The sequence below is a fragment of the Syngnathus typhle genome, linkage group LG16 (assembly GCF_033458585.1).
Source record: "Syngnathus typhle isolate RoL2023-S1 ecotype Sweden linkage group LG16, RoL_Styp_1.0, whole genome shotgun sequence".
Taxonomy (NCBI): Eukaryota; Metazoa; Chordata; class Actinopteri; order Syngnathiformes; family Syngnathidae; genus Syngnathus; species Syngnathus typhle.
In genome coordinates, this window is record NC_083753.1 from 8,374,560 (window position 1) to 8,395,762 (window position 21,203).

The window sequence follows — 21,203 nt, forward strand, 5'->3', positions numbered from 1 at the left end:
CCCCACCTCTCTTTCACCCCTCCCCGCGTACGTTCTTTTCGAATCGGGCCCTAATGTGCCGTTTTCATTGGCACCAAGGCGGGCCGCAATATGGCGCGGCGGATCGCTGTGGGAATATGAATGTTGATTAAGCATGCGCTCAGCCTTTTGAAATTCACACAGAAGTGTCAGAATAATGGATGTCGAGCAAATGTCAAGCATTTGTTAATTTCGACGTTATCGGTGGGGGTTTATCTAGCGTGATCTTTGGCGGCAAAAGCAAAGGGCAGGCTTGTTGTGGCATGTGCCATTGATATGGTGATTTCCTGACTCCAGACACTTTGTTTTTGATGCTAATATCTCGGCTCAAGACGAAGCCGAGGGACTCGCTCATTGATTATTTATCGCGCCTCAGCCTCTCGTGTGTTTTTTTTTTTTTCCCTTCTTCTTTACTCACTGGTTAAAACATTGCTTTTTACTCAGCTGTCTTTGGTTTTCTGATAAAACCAAAAAACAAAAAGATGTATTCTCTTCGGAATTATTGCCGTCACTAAAGGATTTATGAAAACGCCGCAAATACAAAAATGTCAATTTAAATTATACACGAGCCATTTTGTTTGCATTTTGCTGACGTGGCAAAACATATGGAGCTAATGAGCCGGATCGCAACAGAATTGAATTAGATCTTTGGCGAGGACTGTAATTTAAGAAAAAAGATCTTTTTGTGTTGATAAAAAATATATCTATTTTTTTGGGAGGCGGGGCAAATATTTTGGGGTACAGCCGGTACATCGTTCCGAGCTTCTCGTAGCCGCGTTTACAGCTTCATGTCTGACGGAGGAATTCATGAATAATAGATGCAATCAATTACTTGATTAGTAAGCACGGGAATGACGACTTCCTCTTCATATCGGGGACGTTGTCCAAGTACATTCGATAGATTACAGTGCCTTTTCAAATCATTAGGCTAAAAACGCCGGGGTAAGCAGTTTTGTGGTTGTTGGCCTTGTGACCATTTGTGAGGACACATTTGAGAGTGGAAACTGGATTTTCTGAAAATAAGACATGTGGGGAAAACATGTTCTTCTGAGGCATCAGTCAATATAAACCATGTCAATATCAAATAACATGGATGAAATGAAGCATTTGTTCCTCATCCCGCTATCGTCAATGACGGGCGATACATCAAAAAATCTTCCGTATCTAAATTAGTCGCTTCCATGCCCTGAAGTGTCTCACCACGCGACACTCTCATGCGTGCAGATCCGCCAAATGCTAAGCGGCGCCACAGCATATGATACCAACGTCATTAGCCAGGTGGCTTTCATTACCTAAATTACCGCTATTGTTTATAATTAATTGTTTGTCAATTGGCATCGGATAATTTAATTCATATGCTTAGATTAAATAGAAGCATTAGAAAATATAATTTTGTACTGAAAGCTCAAATATTTCCCTCAGCTGTAGCGAGCCTTGAAGGCAAAGCAGCGAAATGACAAACCGGAAGGCTTTAATTATTTTTAATCTCATCGGCCGCGTGACTATTTTGGGCGTCGGTGCGTATTAGTGCCCCCATTTTATGTTGTCGAGGAAGATAATGAGGTTGAAAAGGAACCATTCCTCAGCCACTCTAGTGTTTCCCAGCCTTCTGTTTTTTCGTGTTCAAAATGATATCGAAGAAGCCGAGCGTGGGGGGAATTGGTCGGCTGCCGGAATCTCCTTTTTGGTCCAACAAAAGTCAATTAAAAGATGTCCAAATGTACATTCTTTTATTGATTATGAAATTAAGGATCTTGCTTTTAATGCGGAGATCGGTGAATACCGACACCAGCTATCGGTATCGTCACCGTATCGATCGCCTTCTAGTGGCCGTTTTAAGACCAGGAATAAAATATTTGAAATTCGAAAAAAGGAAATTGGACATGCAAATTTAAATGTTATTTGGGGATAAATACTACATCTTTCTTTAAAATTATCAGTGATGTTTTTTTTTTTTTTTTTTGCAGGAATTTTATGTATCAAAACTAATAATGGTATCGGTACTATTGTATCGGTGATTACTCAATAGCTGGATACTGGTATATCTGAAAATAAAATGGGGTATCCAACATGCTCCGCATTTGAAAAGCTAACAAGCATATATTTCTCAGGGGAGACCAACTTTAGGTCCACATCTTGGCACACATCTTCCCTTATTTTATTAAGACCTTCTCAAACGTGAACATCAACAATGGTTGTCATTCCCTTTTTTCGTCCAGTTTTGATATGAGTTCAAAAGCGGCCTGACTGAAGAAATAAAAACAAATAAGCTCCCAAAGATCTTAGGGGTTTTTGAAGCAGATCTATTTTCTTAGATATTAAGAGCAGTTTATGTCCCTTTAAAGTTAACAGGGTATAGATTTAGCAATTAGACTGTAATCATGCTCATTATGGAGTAATCCATTTAAAACCTAACAGATGTCTGTTCCAGCAGGGGGATCGTGACGCTCCCATGCCAACCGTAAGGCTGTAATGTTGTTGAAATGCTCAGGTGCAAGGTTGAAGTGTGGAAGACATTTTTTTTCCCAGCCCTCCCTTAAGTGTCCACATGTTGACAGTTGACCATTTAATGGCCCCCCTCTTAATTGCGCCGGCCCCCTTCGTCCCCAAACATCGTTGTAAATTAATGCTGAAGCAGCAGTGGGGTTTTTTGTGTGTGTGTGTGTCCTTAGAGTTTCTGTCCTTTTGTCTTTTTTTTTCTTTTTTTTTTTTTAACTTGAAGCTGTTTAGGTTTATTTCGGGAGACTGCAACCTTGTGGGTGATGGCAGTCACCTCTGTGATGAGTTTTCACTGTGGGAGTTTAATGCGTATTTTGCAAAATGGGTTGTGATAGAAAAAGTGCAGATGCTTCACATCGGTCCACTTTTAAATATTAAAGATATCAAATTGTTGTTCCAATCAATCAAACCAAATTAAGTTGGTCACATAAAAAAAAAAAAAACAGATCTGTGGGATGCAGATGTTCCATACTATTACTTGGATGGCCGTTATATATATATAAAAAAAATATCTGTTCTAGGGTTGATAGAGGTCTTCACTTTGTAACAGATTATTCCAATTTGCATTATATCCCGCGGGAAATTATTTCCAAATAGGAACAAATGAGAGGTCAGCTAACATTGTGTTCAACTGTTTGAAGTTTTCTCTGTCTTTTGTTAGTTTTTGATGTCTTTCTGCCATGATGCAATACGGGGGTTACGTTCCGTACAATTGGATGAATATAAAAGGCTGCTGCTTGTTGTTTCCCGACGTTGGCGTCTTCGCCAGGTGTTTGACATTGACCAGAGGGGATGAATGGATTTTATGGCAACTTTTTCGGAATGAACGCACCCTTGGGAGCCACTGTGCAGCGCCAGTTTCCATTTTCAAAGTTGCTTCGATGGGGGGGGGGGGGGGGGGTGGGGGGGGGATGTCTTAAAGTAAGGCCATATTGTGAGCATTCAAACAAATACAGGTTGTTTGTAAATTGCTCCGCCCTCAATCTCCATCAAATTCCGCGACGTGAATCAAACTAGTTGTACGAAATTGACATAAAAGCTCAAGTTCCCCGTGTTTTCTCCGTCAGAGGTGATCATCTGGAAAAACTTTGGCACACTTGTTTTCATGTTCGCCGAGATTACGGGGCATCTGGGTCCCGAGCTTTGAAGCCTCCCGTCCCGCCTATCCCTCTCTCCCTTTGTCAATGTGCGCGATGCTTTCTGGTAATTAACTTTGTCCTTCTTTTATTTGTTCCAGTCACTCGCAATCCACTCTTCTGAGCATCTTCTCCCTGGAGTATCAGGTTAGAACTTTTCTTCCCTTTGTGAGTCCTGACAGGTGCCTAATTGAATGATGAATGTCCCTTTATTTCTTTGTAATTGAACTGCCAGCTCTCTGATTGGTTTGGAAGATGCCCCCTCAAGCCCCCGCCCCCCCCCCCTCCCACCTGCACTTTGCCAACATACACTCGTTTATTCCAGCCCCTCCTCTTCCTCACGTCGACGCCACTCGCCCGTCCGAGCCTCGGTGGATGGCCGCCAAGCCTCCCCATCCATCTGTCTAATAACATCTAGCCCCTGCTTATTTGGTGGACCTGTAATAAATTATGCTAAACCATTATTATTCTGACAATAATAATTTCCCCGTCTAGTGCGACTGCGTGTGCTAAATGTTTGCTGACTCGCACTGTCACTGCCGCTTTCCACGCTTGACAGCCGACGATGATAAATGGCCACCGCCGTCAGTGGCAGAAGGCAGCGCGGGTAGAAAATGGAGTCATTTATCATCCGGCTGACGGGTGTCAGTCACCGCCGCTGTCTCGGTGGACTCTTTTTTTTTTTTTTCTTGTGTAGTGGTTTTTAAATATATTGTTTTCAAACAATGCTCTTCCTTTTCCTAACACTTGTCTTGCGACTCTGAGAGGAGATTGCCCGGAAATGTCAGAGTTTTCTCACTCTCACCACAGAAACGAACCAAAAGGATCATCGCGAGGCACCACGCGCCCGATGTCATCGAAAGCCACTACCGAAGGTACGCCGCTCTGCTTTATGTCATCGCCACGTCGGCCTCCGGGAAAGGCGCTACAGTCATGTACGGAGTCAATCCAGACGGCGGCGGGTTTACACGAGAAAAGCAATGCACTGTAATTAGCAAGAAAAACAAAAATATTTTTCAGAGGATCACTGAACCATTTTTAAAAATATGTGGTTTCGGGTGGAGGGGACAAAGTCAACACGGCGTATACTGTACATGCAAAAGGTGTAGTAAAAAAACACAAGTGAATACCTTGCACGCATTGTTAATCAAAAATTAGCGTATTTTATCAAATATGCGAGACTGAGGCCAGAGTTTTGTTTTTTTTGTCACTGAGGAGGTAAAACACCATTTTTGGGCAGTAGGGGTTAACTAACCACCATATTCATGTCTGGGGGGTTTTGTGTGTGTGTGTGTGTGTGGGGGGGGGGGTTTGGAAGCCCTCGGAGCCGTGCTGTTTGAACCACATGGAGCCTGCCATATGCCACCCAGGGCAAAGTCATCGGGGACATTAGCATGTCTCGGCTAGCCCGCGCGTGCTCCCCTCTTCCGTCTGCCTCCTATTTGTTGTCGACGCTTTTGTTCTTCTTTTGTTGTAACGAAGGTATCTGAGCGAGGCCACGGCACATCCCTCTGCTCCCGTCTTGCTGGAGTTGGCCAATGAGGTAATGGTTTACCCCCCCCCCCACACACACACACACACACACTCATTGATGTCCTTTTGTATCAATGCCTATATAGAGGTTGGCAGCGGTTTTTGATTTTCTCTCTTGTCTGTTAGTCATTATGAAAATTGCCAAAATGGTCGGCTCCATTATCAATTATTTAATGTAATTAGCTCTCACCTCCATCAAGCAGATGTGAAAATACTTTGTTGTCTTTTATCGTGCAATTTTCCCCAAATTGCAGCGGGCCCGGGCAAAGTGCAAACTGCAGACAGGTGAGGAGCGAAGGGGTCAGCCGTTAATTCCTCCTTCTATCACTTCATCGCTTGTTTGATTTGACATCATGTCGCAGGTTGTGCGATAGGTTAACTCTGGGCTATTTACTATAATAAACAATTACACATTAAAAAAAAAATCCATATCATAATAAGTCTTGAGTTTATTATTACATATATAGCGGACCTGGTGGCAATTATTGGGTACTACATTATTAACGATTATAAATGTACAATTAAACTGACTTAATATTAAATTATTACAAAAATGACAATTAATTTATTCCATCCTGAATTTGTGAAGCCAGATGTCACTTCCTTTCATTTATTTGTCATTTCTGCACATTGCCCTCACGTCACTCCTGCCCTAGTTTGCCCATTTAAATGCACATTAGAATTTTTATTGCGTCCTTAGACCAGTCAATGGCACCGGAGTGTTTCTTAATCTAAAATCAGAGGAAGTGGCATGCATCAGTGGCGCCTCAAAGCTAACTGTCATTATTCATTCGCTATTTAATTGACACAAGGTTTTTTCTTCCCCTTTTTAAAGGACTGATTCCGTCTCCGAGATAACTGTCTATGAACCATTTAACTGTCATTTTAATATGCTACTTAACATTTAAACCAAGCACTCATGCTCTCTCAGACCACTAATTGATGTAGTTTCATCCCTTTATGAGACGATATATCTCCGATGGCGAGAAATGATTAACAATGATGAAAACTGCTACCGGACCCTTTTCGCCCCGAGATGTCCCCCGTGAATATTGCCGTTTTATGCCCAATATAGACTTTTTATGTAAAGGTCAGTTAAACATAAAGGCTTTAGAATAGGTGCCAAGTCAGCGGAACCGAAACTCGCGAGCGCCTCCGAGCTTGTTTGACCAAAATATTCGAGAAAGATGATGCAATCGGGTGGCCCGGGAGAGTTCTGTTGCCTTTTTAATGTCATCAAACACCGACGCGAACTGACGTTAAAAGGACAAACTCTTGGAAAGAGTGGATAAGATGAGCTGAAAGGCTTTTTAGGTCTCGATTATGAAAACAACATTGAATTATTGGATTTTTTTTAGTTCTGCCTCAAACAAATGATTAATTTGCTCTTAAGCAAAAAGGTTTCATAATGGCTTCATGGTCTTCTTGTAGCGGATGTTAATTCAATTAAATGAGAAACAGTTTTAGTGTCTGTCATAGTGTCAGGGAGTTCATGGCGGATTTTATGAAAAACAATAGTGGACAATTTGTGTCGAGCTAGCTTGCGGCAAATGTCTGTTAGCTCGCCAGCTTAATTCTACACAAGCAACATCCAGCAAACATTTAGCGGACTTGCTCTAAATTGTCAGTAAGGACTTGAGAAATCATAATTTATATTTCTAATTTGCAGGTCTTTGTATGTTCCTCGTGAGTAAAACAAAAGCAACCATTTTGACAATCACATTCATTATTTACTGTGGGGGAATTTTTGAATTAAAACAATTCGGGAATTATTTTCTGTGGCAAAAGGAAATAACACACAAATTAATTAAATTGTGTATTCCTGCCAGATTTTTTCACTAACGCCAATGCTCTTATTTTATAGGTGGATCTGTCTCCTGCGCTGATGGCTCGCATCATCCTCGACAGGTTCCTTCAGGACCAGGAGGGCGGAATGCGTGAGTTTCCATTCGCCCCCTCAATCATTGTCTCCATCAGTCTTAATTGGAATCGTTTGTCTGCGGAATCCGCCTTCTCTTCCGGCCGCTGCTGTATTTTCTTTTCCGTCCAAATGTGCAACAGTCTACCTATAGTAGCTTTGACGATTGAGTGGTAGGAGGGCCGCCGCCCCTCAACCGCACTTTGGATCAATGCGAGCTCACCTCATCAGTGTTATTTATAACAGTGGAGTCCTTCCCCCTTCATCCCCGGTTGCATCCATCTAACGTACTCCCTCCTCCTTCGTATCCCCGCATCCTCTCTGCAACCTTGCTGGGCTCCACTGAGGAAATTGTTATTGGTAAAAAAAAAAAAAGTGACAAAATAAAAAGCAAACAGCGCAGAGGTCGTGCTGATGGATGAGCTGCAGGGGAAGTCAATTCCAGATGCTAACATTTTTGTTGGAAATGTCAAAGACATTGTCCAGGTACGCTCAAGCAAGTTAGCAAGAAAAAAATAAATAAAAATCCCCATTTAATCGTCTATGTCGTTCTGACTTACATTTTGAAGAGTTGGAATTTTCATTCAACTAATGTGTAACAGAATTCTTGTCAGGTGAAATCTGAATGGCTCACAAAAACGTAGTTGACAAGGCAAAACTGAATTACAGGTGACCGCAGAAGCCATGCTCGCAATTTTTAATCACCAAAGGGATGAAAGGCGATGCGTGTTATTTTCAAACTCACCACTACGGCCATTTGTCACCGTCAAAGTGTGATTGCTTTGGACCTACAGCACCGTTATCCGCCGCTTGTCAAAATAAAAGTCGCCGCGGCTTGTAGAACCGCTCATTCATCCGAGAGACGGCGGCAATCTCCGATGATATTAGAACCGCTTCCCTCGTGTTGCTATCCAGCGAAAACTTAATTTGTTTTTGCTCGTTGTGAGAGCATCAGGACCAAATAATAATCGAAAAGGAAATAGAAAACGTGACGTTTCCAAAATGAAAGTCACGCTGCGAGTTTCTTTCGAAGCGTCCCGTGAAGATCAATAAACTTCTCTATAAGAGACATTAACCCCGACTAGGAGAGTGACTGGCCGTTATTTTTATTTTCTTTAATTCTCTCCATTCCGCTTTTGCATTTAAGGAGGATGGTGCCTTTGGGTGCGGGGGAATATCCGTACAATCAGCCGGGCTGGATCGATACACGCTTTTAAATTGTTTTCTGCACCTTCCTTTTTTTTTTTTCTTCTCCTCGCCGTGACGACCAACCACCCAGTCAGTAAAAAAAAAATAATATCGTCGAGAGAATCGGCAAAATATCGTCTGGTGGTTCTCGTAAATAAATCAATGCGGTCGAAGTAGTTTAGCGTGCATTGAATATGATGTCAGCAATCGTAATGATCCTTGTCGAGTCCGAGCTAATTCGTCCCAGTTGGGAGGGAAAGGTCACATGAGAACTTTTAGTCCACTATTTGAAGGTCACATGCTTCATAAGGAAACTGAAACCATTCGTTTGCGACTACGAAAACGATCGGGAAAGTGGTTTGCACTTCTGCCTCATAGTTCCGGGTTCGAATCCTGCGTCTTCCCGTCTGGAGATTGGATGTTCTCCCTCCCGCCCGGCTCCTTCGGCCTCCCGAGCATCTTTGCTATGCTTCAATCTCATCACCCGTCTTCTTTCAGTTCCTCTCTTTGACAGGCGCTCTAGATTTAGACATACTTTTTCCCGCTCTCGTTCTCGAGGAGGCAATTTTGCCAGCTATTTGACCTTTTCCATTTTCCCAAGGCCCGGGCTCCAGATTAGATTGCTCCCCGCGTGTTTTGTAACCGTGTGATTCGAGCGCCCTCAAGATTTATTGTCGCATTCCTTTACAGAAGCCCCCGTACGGCAGGTTATAAATGTCTCGCGTTTGATGTTAACAACTGCGAGAATGTTTCCAGGCTCCTTTTCATCTATTCATAATGGCGCCGGCGTTTTGTAGATCGCTGGATGTCGCGTTGTGTTGCGGCCAATCAAACCTACGAGGCCCGCTGTCATTGTTAAAGCTCTCGCTCACCTGAAGGCAACAATTGTGCGCGTGTATGTGTGGAGAAATAATGAGCGCAGTAGGGAGGGGAGGGGGGGAGCGCATACGGGGGAACGATGAGCGATTCTTCCGCAAGTTCGGCGAAGGCGCGAGCAGCGCCGTGGCACTCCACTTGACAAGTATACTAATTACTCCCTTTCATGAGAGGAGCTCCGGCCAGCCTATGCCGCAGTCTAATGGGCTGACCTATGTAGCCTCACTGCTGGCAGATCCACCGCTGCAATTCTTTTACACACACACACACACACACACACAATGGAATGTAGTCTCATCTCAGCGCTTTCAGGAAGAATCAGGTGGAAGCAGATCAGTTCTGCCCCAGTAACCTCTTCAGGCTCCTCCTGCTCCTCATATAACCATGGGAAGTCTAAAAATATATATATATATTTTTTTAAATAAATGTCCTTCCTCCCCCCCCCCCCATATCTTCTATTTGAGGAAGCATTTAAAAAGGAATAAATTGGAAAATCAAATGAGGGGCTTTAGGCAGCCGTGGAGATTTGCCGGAGCTGTCGTCCGGCGTCGGGGAGACTCATCCATCACGCCGCGCAACTAGTCAATTCCTGGAGTATCTGTAAATGTTTTCAGATATTAGCCAATTTATATGCTCCGAGATTCATCATGGAAAATCAGCTTTAGCACGGCGCACATTATCAGGCCCTGTCTCTCCCTTGCTCCATGAAGTTTGATGAACGAGTGCAAGCCTCCACCACCCCTCCCACTCCGCAGCTCAATGGCTCGGGTTGTGGTGGGCATGTAGAGGAAATGGCTAAGTGCCATACACACATTGTGGATAAAGTGTTTTTTTAATTAATAAACAAACTTGCAGAGGAGCTCATCAGTGTCAGCGGCAATAACAATCGTCATCCGTTATATCCCTCAACAAATGTTGCTATCTAATGAGGTTTCTCAGCGTTTGCGATAATGACTTTTTCACCCGGGCGGAGGAATTGAAAGAAATGACGCACGTGAGCCGCGATAAATCAATGTTATTTTGTTGTTAGCTCGTCTTCTTTCCCCAGTTTTATATACCGACGCAGCCTCGTGATTTGTTTAGCAAATCCCGACGGAGGCGTAGCGTGCGATTTGTTGTTTTCCCTCCTCCTCTGTTCTTGCCGTGTTCAGATGCTGACGGTGTGATACGGCGCCTTAGTCACAATTTATACCAACGCGGGACAATTACAGTAAATTTGGTGAATGTTTACAAGAGGGCGGCAAAGATGCGCTGCAGGGCTTTGTTCTCTGTGTCTGGTGCTCTTCACACTGCGCTTTTTATATTCTGCTTTTTTATGTATGTCATAGTGTGTGTAAGTGTGTGTGTGGGTGTGTATGTGTGTGATGAGCTCAGAGTGTCATGGAGGAGCGATGCAGTGCAAGGCGGGGGCGTCTTTTAATGGTATGCTGATGTCGGAAGCTGCAGCGATGCGAGGGACACAGGCGCCCTGTTGTTATTTACTGCTGTGTTTGTGCACACCGTCCAAACTGAGGCAGGGCCTGCAAAGGTATTACAGCGCGTGATGAACGAGCATTAGGGTAAATTCATTTTAAAAGCACGCTGATTTATGAGCGGCCCGGCCTTCGATTTTCATCACGTCGATGCTTGGCTGGAATTCCACAATGTCAGCGCCAAGGTCATCGTCTTTATAGCTATTTTTAACGGAGCTACGGGGGTGGGAGTAGAAGTGGACCCTTATTGTGATGAGTCAGCAAAATGTGGTGGAACCTACAAAGTTGACTGTGACATTGGTGGGCCGCCAATTTGTACCGTAGCTGGCGACGTCATTGTACTTAATTTGAAGTTCTTTAGTTTCAAAATTATTTCAGGATAATATTATGTTAAATTGGCCCCAACTACAGTTTTGAAGACAGCCAGGAACAATTTCAAAATAAAAGCGTACCAAGCCATTCCTAAACTAATCGTTGCTAGCTAGTTGTCTTTGATTCGCAGTGCAAGCTAATGTAGCAGTTTGCATCTTTACATAGTTCTTAGCAAAAACCACTAACCTAGTTCACTCAAATAGATAGAACATATTTTGTGAATTAAACATATAAAAAAAGGGTTCAATAGCAGCTGAGTCTGGAAATTGGACCAAAACAGGAAGTAGAAACCTTTCATATTAAAGCACCAAACATGTTTTGAAATGCGTCAAAAATACATCGAATGTTTCCTTCAGTGTTTACGAGCCTTAAACTAGTGCATGTTCCACTGTACAAAACAATCTTGAGGGGGTTAATAGTCTCGTACCAAAGTGTGTATTTGTGTGCGTTATGTGAGATCAAATTGTGGTGGTGGTCAAACCTCCAATTATGAGCGCTAGTGAGACAAGGGCTTTAATGGCTACCGTTAGCCTTCGGGGAGGTTTAATACACATGACTGTTTTGCAGAAGCAGCGTCAAATCTATAAAAGGACCATTAGGACGAGGGGGGGTGGAAAATCAATCCAAATGCCATTAAAGTGGAATAAGTTGCCAATATTGCTGATGTGGTTGCAGCTCCTTTGATTTTCCTTCAGATTATTAGGCACACTCGAGTAGTGACTTTGTTAAGGGAAAACAGTGTTGTCTGCGGCGTAATACGTCTCCCGGCTTCATAAAGTTTGCCGCCTCATATTTCCCCTGCTTTATTGATTACCCATTATCATTTGTCATGAGGTGTCCTAACTCAAGGGGAAATTACAACCCCTCTTTCCTGCTCGGGAGTGCGGTATGGATCTGCCGAGGAGGAGGAGGAGGAGGAGGAGGGAGGAGAAGAGACCAACCTCGGAGAGAAATGAGCAAAGAAATAAAGCCCGTGCTTGGCAGTTGTGAGAGGGAGTGTGTGCGGTTATGAGCTGGAGGGCGAGGCTAAAACAGAGAAGGTAGCACAAATAAAAGAGGTGTCAGCGAGGAGGGAGGGAGTGCTCAAGGCTTCGTCCCCTCTTGCGCCCGGCCTTCTTTATTTATTCCGGAGATGAAAGCTCGAAGCATCTCACGACGGGGAAACCAGTAAAAGAGCATCCAGCGGGTTTCACCAAAACATCTCTTTGGATTTTAGCAGCTTTGTCAATCGGGATATATACAGATTTATTTTTCCTCTCCCGTATTCTTCCCAAATAAGAACGGGATTCTCTGGAATGTTATTCCAGGGGCCATCCAAGCCTGAAATGTGAATGGAAGCATTCCCACGTAATACGTCGAGTCTGTCACGAGCACGCGTGTGTATTTATATCTCACTAAAATGGCACGCCGCCGCCATTTCGTCACATAATGTTACAATCCATTGAATCCAAATCTTTTTAAGAAATGATTTTCTCCTCACTCTCCCGTCATTGCCATACCAAAGGAAACCCATCCGGCGGGCTTTTTGTGTCTGATTTATAATGTTGGTAGAGCAAGAATGGGACATGCAGAACAGTCGGCGTTTGTAACATAGATAAAGCGCATGTGCTCTGGACTGAAACATTTATCTAGTGAAGATATGCACAGATGCCAAGTGGCTGATTTTGAATAGAGTAGTATGCTAAATCCATCACTGGGCGGTTTCATTCAGTTTACAATTTTTTTTAAATCTACTCAGCATAGCGGTTACTGTATATTTTAAATTTTATATATAATAATTTTAATTCATTTTCATGATAAAACAATAATAATCGTTCCGCTTTCATAGAAGACAAAAGAAATTTGAGTCGAGAGGCTGAAATTTTGAGCGGATAAATATTTTCAGTTCTCAATGATTATTCGATCATCAAAAATAATTGACGATTATTTGTCGATTAATCATTTCTATTCTGTTGTCATCTATATTATATGATTACATGAGTCTATATTCTTCTCCACAGCTTCCAAATCAGTCCTCAACAGTATGCTCAAGGAACCATCGTTAATCCCAAACCAAACCTTGGCCAAGAACGTCTACCAAGTAAATTAATATTTTTTTGTTTTTTTAATGCATGTCAGCTATTTTTAGGAGGATCTTTTGAATCATCCAACAACTGTCTGCCAGATTGTTTTCTTCTTGATCATTACTGTATCCAACATCTCTTCCCTCACCTCCACCTGTCTGTTTCTCCTGTTTCTCTCTCCCTTGCTCACATTCTAATATCCCCCCCCCCCTTCCCCCAACTCCCCTCAGTGCACCGTAAACGACTGCTGTTATGGACCACTGGTAGACTGCATCAAACAGTATCCTATCCCATAAAATTTTTAGCTTGAAATTGACGAGGAGCTATTGAAGGGGATGAGATGTGTCTGCCCTCAGCCCACATAAAAGTTCTGCTTCACGGCGGAGGCGTTTGCCATCCCTCTACCTCAAATGATACAAGATGTGGAAGGAGATGTGCAATTCCAAATGTCCGTGCGCAGCCGGTGGATCGGCGTAAAAAGAGGGGGGGAAAAAAGTCACGAGTTTGTCGGTAAGCAATTGGCATCACTGAATATTCTCATTTTGCTTCGTCATCAAGCAGATGCGGTTCAGCACCACGGAGAGTTCACAACTGAGATTTGATGTGAGCACTACTGCGGCTAATGTGTAGCTCACGTGTCAAAGCAGGGCAAGCACATGTAAATAATGATGATTAAGCACTTATTGTGCGTAGTTTTTAGTGCTTTGGTAGAAAACAACTGCTTTTGGAATCCTTGACTCTTTCAACCCACAGCGCTATTGGCCAAGAGCACGAGGTTCTGCTCTGTGACAAACTCAAGGAGAAAAATTTGTCCTTCTTAGGTAAGTCGTGATTTGACTTATTTGCTGGAGTGTTTTTTCTTTCCTCTTAATGTGGCGGACAAACATCAAATGTCGGTTTTCATCAAATATCATTTTTGCAGGGTTATACGATTTTGTCCCGACCGAATTTAATCGAGGTATTGCCCATGTGTGAAATTGTGGAAGTTAATATTTAACCCCTGCTTCCTCCCCTCCCATCATCATCATCATCCCATAGGTCAGGTGAGTGAAGGATGAAAGTCATTCCTTGTGTCATTAAGACCACATCATTTATTTGGACCCGCCGCGTTGACCTTTCTTCACGGCTATACGGAGGACTGTTCTAAAACTGTCAGAGGGCACCGGGGCCACTGAGGCAACCTCACCCCACTTGATAAATGGATTGGAAATAAGCCACCCAACAGCAGGGACGGCCCATTAATTTTAATCAAAGCTGGTGTAAAAAAGGCGATCAGAGCCCACATGACAATGTCAACAGCCGGGCCGCGGCCAATAGCATTAGCCGAGCCCGGGATGCACCTCGGGCCCGCGGCAACCCACTCTGACCTCCCTCTCGGCTCGCCTGTCTCCATCCTTGGCTGACACCGGCACCCTCCATCTCTTCTCAATTCTCCTCCGCGCCCCATTAGTCGAGCTTGGCTGGAGACAAAGAGGCAGGCCCTTGGAACCGAATGACCTGGTCAGCCCGAGATTTAATGGAGAAATCAGGTGTTGTGCGGATAATGGCTGAAGTGTGCAAAAAGTCAAGGACAATGGCTGACGTCCACGAGGATCTCGGGGTCGGGCTTACTCAGACTGTAATGCCAACCTTGTCTCCCCCCCCTTCGCCATATATTTTATGAGGCTTCACCAAACTACAAACTGGGGGCGCAGCTTTTTTTTCGTGCGAACACAGCAAATACACCGGCCAGCGTTGTAAAGCTTTTCGACCGATCTAAGGCGATCCAAAGTCAAACAAATGCGACTCGTGTGTCTTCTCTTTTAGATGAGAACCAACTGAGAGCAAAAGGTTATGACAAAACACCTGATATCATCCTGGAGGTCCCCGTTGGTTAGTATTTTTTCCCCCCCTCACAATTGTATTGACTTGAATTCATTCACGACCATTGACGCCTATAGACGTCAAAGTTGTATTTCATGGTCGGATTTATTTCTTATGTGTGTTTCCAAAAGCCGTGGAAGGACACATTGTTCACTGGATTGAGAGTAAAGCGTCATTTGGAGACGACCACAGTCACCGCACTTACCTCAACGAACAGTTTTGGAGCTACTGGAACAGGTCAGTCTTTCTTTCCAGATTAAAAGGGACTTTTTTGTTCAATTCCCGTCTTCAATAGGCCTCATTGAACACCTGAAAAGAAATCAGAGGCAAACAAAAGATAATCAGCCTTCTGCTATTTTTTGAACTAAATCAATGTAACAGTGAGCCAGCAAAAGAAGCACATCAAACGTTTCCAAAAATAGATTTCCTTCACTCCTCTTTCTTGTTCGGTTTGGATTGAAGACAGAAAAGCTTTTTGCTCGGCGTCTTTTATCGCAGCGCCGCCAGTTACCAGAAGGTCAAAGCGTCACGATACGTACATGCCGATTCTAAGGTTAGGCTGATCCCGAGCCTTCCATTTCTGGCCCGGAGGCGTCTTTCATTGATATTCCGTGGCACAGCCTTGTCCAAGCGTATTAGACGAGTGACAACGTATGTAGATCCCGTCATGTCAACCCGAAGCTCGATCAGATAAACATTGTTGTGTCAGAATCCAAACGCAAAACTGTCAATCCCGACCTTATCCGCCGACCGTTCCTTTTTAATCGACATATAATGTTGACATTTCAAAATGGTTGGACCTTTTACATCATCTTTCAGGTATGTATGTCATTTTGGGTCAACGTTTAATCGGAAAACAGTGAAAGGATTTGCTGATTTTTATTTGTTTCACGAATTTGACCAAACTGCAAATTGCGCTCAGCGTCTTGCAAAGAGTGTGTGTGTGTTGGGGGGGAGCGGATAATTTTCTCTCCAAAGCTCTAACCAACTACATTCATCATCCAAACAACAGTCTTGCCAACACACTAACCCCATAATGAACCCCTCTTCGGTGGAGTGAAGGGTAATGATGCTTCACGTACAATGCTCCAAAGAGAGAAGAGCAAAATCCGGGGGAAAAATGATGGAATCAAACGGCGTGTTCAAGTCCAGTGCCCGGATGAGGCGGCAAAGCGCCGGCTAGCTCCGTCAATTCGGCTATCAATCTTATTGCTCGGTAGCGTTCCAGAGCGGGCTCTGCTCTGACGGATGTTCGGATAATTGAGTTCTCCATCTCGCCCACCTATCAGAGTCGCGTGAGAATTATTTATCTGATGGTGAATATTAAACGAGCCTTGTGTGTATTTTGAGGGAAGTGATTGCTCTTAAAACAGCCCTCTTTGATCAAACTAGTCTTCGGTTACTCCCAGTTCATTGCTTTCAATCGTGGTCAGAAGAGTCACTATGTCGCTTTTACTTCAGCTTTATTATTATTAGATATAGCGAACAAAAACATGAAAACAACCTCGACTCTTCACGACAAAGAAAGATCTTTGTCCTATTTAACTGCCCTCCCCAGTGCAATAGTGTACGAAGAAAGAATCAATAGCACTGATCAGAATATAATGTGCAAACAGGCACAAAATAATTTTCAGACATGGCAGAGCAGATTACAAGAATAAACGTTTTGCCTTTTCTTCACATTTTTCCCGTTGACGGCCAGTCCACAAATTCAACCCCCACCCCCGTTGAACTCAGTCAGCTGTAAGATTTGTAAACTACAAATGTTGAACGTGGGCTCCCTTAACGGCGGCGTGAAAAGGTTAGCTCTGATAAGGAGCTGTCAGACGTCCGGCAAAAAATGATTGATAACAATATAATGGTACAGTATGCCTCATTTCTCCCTTATATGAAGCTGGGGGTTACGACCTTTTGCGTTTGCCTTAATACATCATCTGTCTTGACCAACTGGGAATTTCTTCAGGCGCAAACATGCATTTGTGTATCGTTGTTTATATTAGCAAAATATTCTTGATTTGAAGTAAGTCATAGTTCAAATATTTTTTTTATTGCCTGTATTTTTTTATGCTAGGAGTTTTATAAAACTTGTCATATTATTATTAATCTACTCACTGACGCGTTGGCTAACAATAAGATCTTTGCGAACTTTTTCCAATTACGGTCCAAAACCGCACACTGTTTTTTTTTTTTTTTCGCCCCCCGCACTAATTCATTTAATCCCTGTCAATTGAAGCAATGCAATTTCTTAATTCAACATTGTCCTATTTTAATAGACATGCCTATCATTATTTTGTTGGACTACTCCAAATAGATTGTTTAATTACTTGAAAATATTAATGGGGTTTACACCTGCAAGTTCTTCGCCTTCTTCTTCAATGCACATCAAGGTAACCTCAAAATCATTTTCTCCGAGCAAAAAATAAAACACATGCAGGGAAAATTATGAATATTAATAAAGTCTTCTTATTTGTGAAGGCGGCAATCTTCTCTTCCCTGATGAAGCATATGACATCCATCGCCTTCCTTTTATTTATCATTATCGGCACCCCATGCTGTGCAGGAACGTGGCCTCTTTTATTGTTTCCTTTGTTATGACATCCTCTCATAGAATATCCACAGCCAGGGAAAAAAAAAAAAAAAAAGTGGAAAAAAAATAGCTCTGCGCAATGCAGTTCCTTTAGGGCTTTGCAAATGTTTGTTTTGGGGTGCGGCGGCGCGCAGGAGTGCGATGCCGTCAACTTTCTACGCAGGCATTAATGCCAAATGACAAGTAGGCTGCGAAGCTTCAAGGATTTCATGCTTTTAAGGATGCACATTTGGGAGCCTTGTTTTGAGGCGTCTGTGAGCTCAGGTCTTTCTAGCAGCCTGAGGATTTAGCTTTACTTAAGCCTCCATGTCTGCCAGTGAGGTCATATATGTGCATATTATCCAAATTTGTCATTTAGTATTGTGACTGAGAGCCGGGTTTTGACACGGGCGCAGCGAGAGTGCCACCTCGGCGAAACATATATGCCCTCCTCGCCGGGAAACTGCGAGATGGAGAAGAAAGCCTGGAGTGAAATGAGGTGCGAGAGTGTCAACGCTGTGAATTGCTTTTTTTTTTCTTTTTGGGGGCGGCGCTGGAACTTTTTTTTTTTTTAAAGATGAATGTCCATGTTTTTTGTCAGCTTTCACAATGGATAACATCAGAATCACAGAGACTTCTTCACCTCCTTTTTTTTCGTGGAGTTCCCCGCTGGGCTTAGACAGAATTTTTGTTTTTGCTGAAAGTGTGACTTTGGCATAGTTTTTATTTAGGGGGGGGGGGGGCTTTTTTCTATGCATCCTCCCGTCAATGACCGATTTGTTTTTTTTTTATGTTTACAATTGATGTGATCATCCAATATGTTTTTACATTTGTAATTTTTATAAGGACTTTTTGAAGCCACACCCAAAATGTCATATTTCACAAAATGTTATCCAAATATCCCCATAAGGTACATTTATTTTATTGAATATGAGGCAAATTAATATTTTTAATGGTACAGGAGATCCATCTGAACGTTCTGAACACAATACGTTCTTCATAGAACTTACCAGTAATTTTGATGCTGACTCAGGAGCGCCTCTGCTGGCCGCAGCCCAGTACTGCACCCTAGTTTGCTATCTAATAATCAATTAATTAATTATCTCAAACCAGCTTGAATAGAAAATAAATCTAGTAGCAATGAGGTCACATATTTTTCACGCAAAGTTGTGTCAAAAATTAGCGCCAAATCAGAATTCACCTCTTTCACTCCGAGATCATAAATTCTTCAGCTGGCCTTCCTTATCTCAGTTTCAATTTCCTTGTCGGTTCCCCCAATGTTTGGGTCGTTCTATTTGAGACGTTGCAGCAAATGCCTTGTTTTGTAGCAAACGACCGAGCCAGGAAACAATGCTTCATATTTCTGCCTTTTGTGTTTAAAAAGCCGCTCTGTGTGTACCAGATAATGCGTACGGTACTCGCGCTTTGTGGAGGTCCATCAGTCAGCGTGCACGGCTGCTGGCTAGTGATAAGTGCTTTCTTCGAGATAACCCAGACAGCGGGCTCCTTTTTATAGGTCCACTGTCCCACACATAACCTTGTTTTTATCCCACCTCTGCTTATTTTCACTCTTGTAGTTTTGCTACCTTCTTCTCGCCTTTCTATTGCGTGGATTTCGAGAAGGGACGATAACGAAAATTCCCTGGCATGTTTTTTTTTTATTTAGTGGTTTCCATATTTTAGGCGGGTTTCTGCTTTTAGCAAAAAAAAAAACGATCCTGATTAAAGGCTTTTAGTGATTTATAGCAAGCTTTTGATATTTTGATATTTGTCTTCCTTTTTCCGCTCAGTTTTTTTTTTTTTTTTTACTGGCATGGCTCCCAAGCAGCCATTAAGCGTGATGATTCTATACAATAACAATAATTCTAAGCAGAGTTGTAAAACCACAGAACCATAAAACACCTTCAAATCAATCCCCGCGATAACTAATGTCAAAGGCTGTGATGCTGTTTTGAATTTTCCCATCCATCATTTCTCATTTTTGCTTGGAAAAGAGGTTTCAAAACTTTCGCTCTTCGGATGACCTCATCACTCAACCGGAATAACTTATACGGTTGAGATTTGTTTGTTTGCCTGCGTTGGCTTTTTATCTGATTGTGGTTCATGGTAGTCGTTTTTGATTGACATCTCGTAAGTAACAGATTTGAAAGGTTTTTGTTTTTGCACGATATTTCACAATTAATTCTCTTCAGGACCTCATTGCTAGAAAAGCACATCTGAGTCTTTCCTCACCGGCCTGGCATTTGTTAAAGACCTTCGTCAGGAACCTTTTTTTTTTCTTTTTTTTTTTTTTTTAAACTCGGGCAGCCTTCTCCTCTCAAGCTGCCTCTGTTTTGAGTTTCACGTCTGTCCGCCGTCTGATTGCCTGATAGCTTAAACTTTGTTGCCTGCGTCTCTCTTAGTGGGAGAGTGTAATCAAAGACACATGAGGAGCCTGCGTCCAAGTGGTGACCTTTTGATGATGCTCATCAATTGCGAGGGTTAATATACAAGCGGCGTAAGCTACACAGATTTGTCTCAAAAGTAGCCAACCTTCAAAAACAATATCATATTAAACTGCATTGTAGTGACTGATTATATATTAGTAAAGTCAGCTACAACTCAGGCTAGACGATTAATCGTAATGTAATCGTCGTTCCGATTTTGGCTACTCTTGATTTCGAATCAGATTAATTTATGGGCAAAGAAAAACAATGTACGTGACTCAACCCATTCCTGAGCTCTTTAATGACATCCAATTGGAGTTTATCGTAAAAGAAAACTTTCTTGCTAACTAGTGCTAATGCTAAGTCAATTTAATATCTCACTGACATGCTTATGGGAAACTAACATTGACTAAGGCTAATATGTCGGTTTATACTCTGAGTACCATTCAATATATTAACATTGTTTTTCTTTTATTTTTGTTTGTCTAGCTAGGTACTTTTTTTTTTCCAACACAAAACCATCCACAGCAATTACGGTCGTACGGTGTCGAGTCGGTACCGGTGGATTCGTCATCGTCTTTCATCGGGTCCATGTCAAAAAAAAGCTCTTTGGATCAACCCTTGACAAATATCTGTCATTAAAATGCCAGAGAAATCTGCTGTTCATTTTGAGCCACATCGATATAATTCACTCCATTTAAATGACAACTCCCATTTGGTCGGCCGTTGTAAGTGAAAGCGGCAGCATTGAGCTGTCTGGCGAAAAGACCTCTGATCCAAAGTGCCACCGCCATTTTCGAGCCCCAGCTGCCGCTAAAGCCCGGCCTGGTTCTCCGTCCGATCCTGACACTTCACATTCCCTTTCCCCCAGTGACTTGAGTAAATGTGAAAACCATTAACTTGATACGCCCTATGAATCCTTGCTTATCTGCATCTTTTGTCAGGACTTCAGTATTTCTCTTCGAAGCCCCCGACATCAATTCCAAGTTTTACGATTGTGGTTTAATGTCATCCCCGTTAGCTTACTTTTTGCTCTTTTTTGGACTGACCACTAGACTGTGGACTACACCTCTCCTAATTTGGTGATGAGGGGGTTTAACAGTTTGAGCAACTTGATCCGCTTAGCTGCTGACAGTCCTCATGTCCCGTCCCGTGCAAGGATGGAGCTGGCGGTTACCAAAATGACTTAATAAAAGGGGGGTTAAATTCCCTGAATAATCATTGTAAAACATTTAGCTTCAACCGTGCGGGTGAAACAAAACACGCTTTTTCT

The 21,203-nt window shown here is 42.8% G+C and overlaps 1 protein-coding gene across 7 annotated transcripts in view; it reads left to right on the plus strand.

The window, feature by feature from the left end:
• Positions 1-21,203, plus strand: part of cdin1 (CDAN1 interacting nuclease 1) — a 50,696-nt gene that overhangs the window by 3,261 nt on the left and 26,232 nt on the right. For all 7 annotated transcript variants that reach the window (XM_061301343.1, XM_061301345.1, XM_061301346.1 and 4 more), the window contains exons 3-11: positions 3,755-3,800; positions 4,464-4,528; positions 5,136-5,196; positions 7,051-7,123; positions 13,013-13,092; positions 13,306-13,355; positions 13,829-13,896; positions 14,882-14,947; positions 15,070-15,175. In XM_061301343.1, coding sequence (XP_061157327.1) covers positions 3,755-3,800; positions 4,464-4,528; positions 5,136-5,196; positions 7,051-7,123; positions 13,013-13,092; positions 13,306-13,355; positions 13,829-13,896; positions 14,882-14,947; positions 15,070-15,175 — 615 coding nt within the window. The remainder of the gene's footprint in view (positions 1-3,754; positions 3,801-4,463; positions 4,529-5,135; positions 5,197-7,050; positions 7,124-13,012; positions 13,093-13,305; positions 13,356-13,828; positions 13,897-14,881; positions 14,948-15,069; positions 15,176-21,203) is intronic.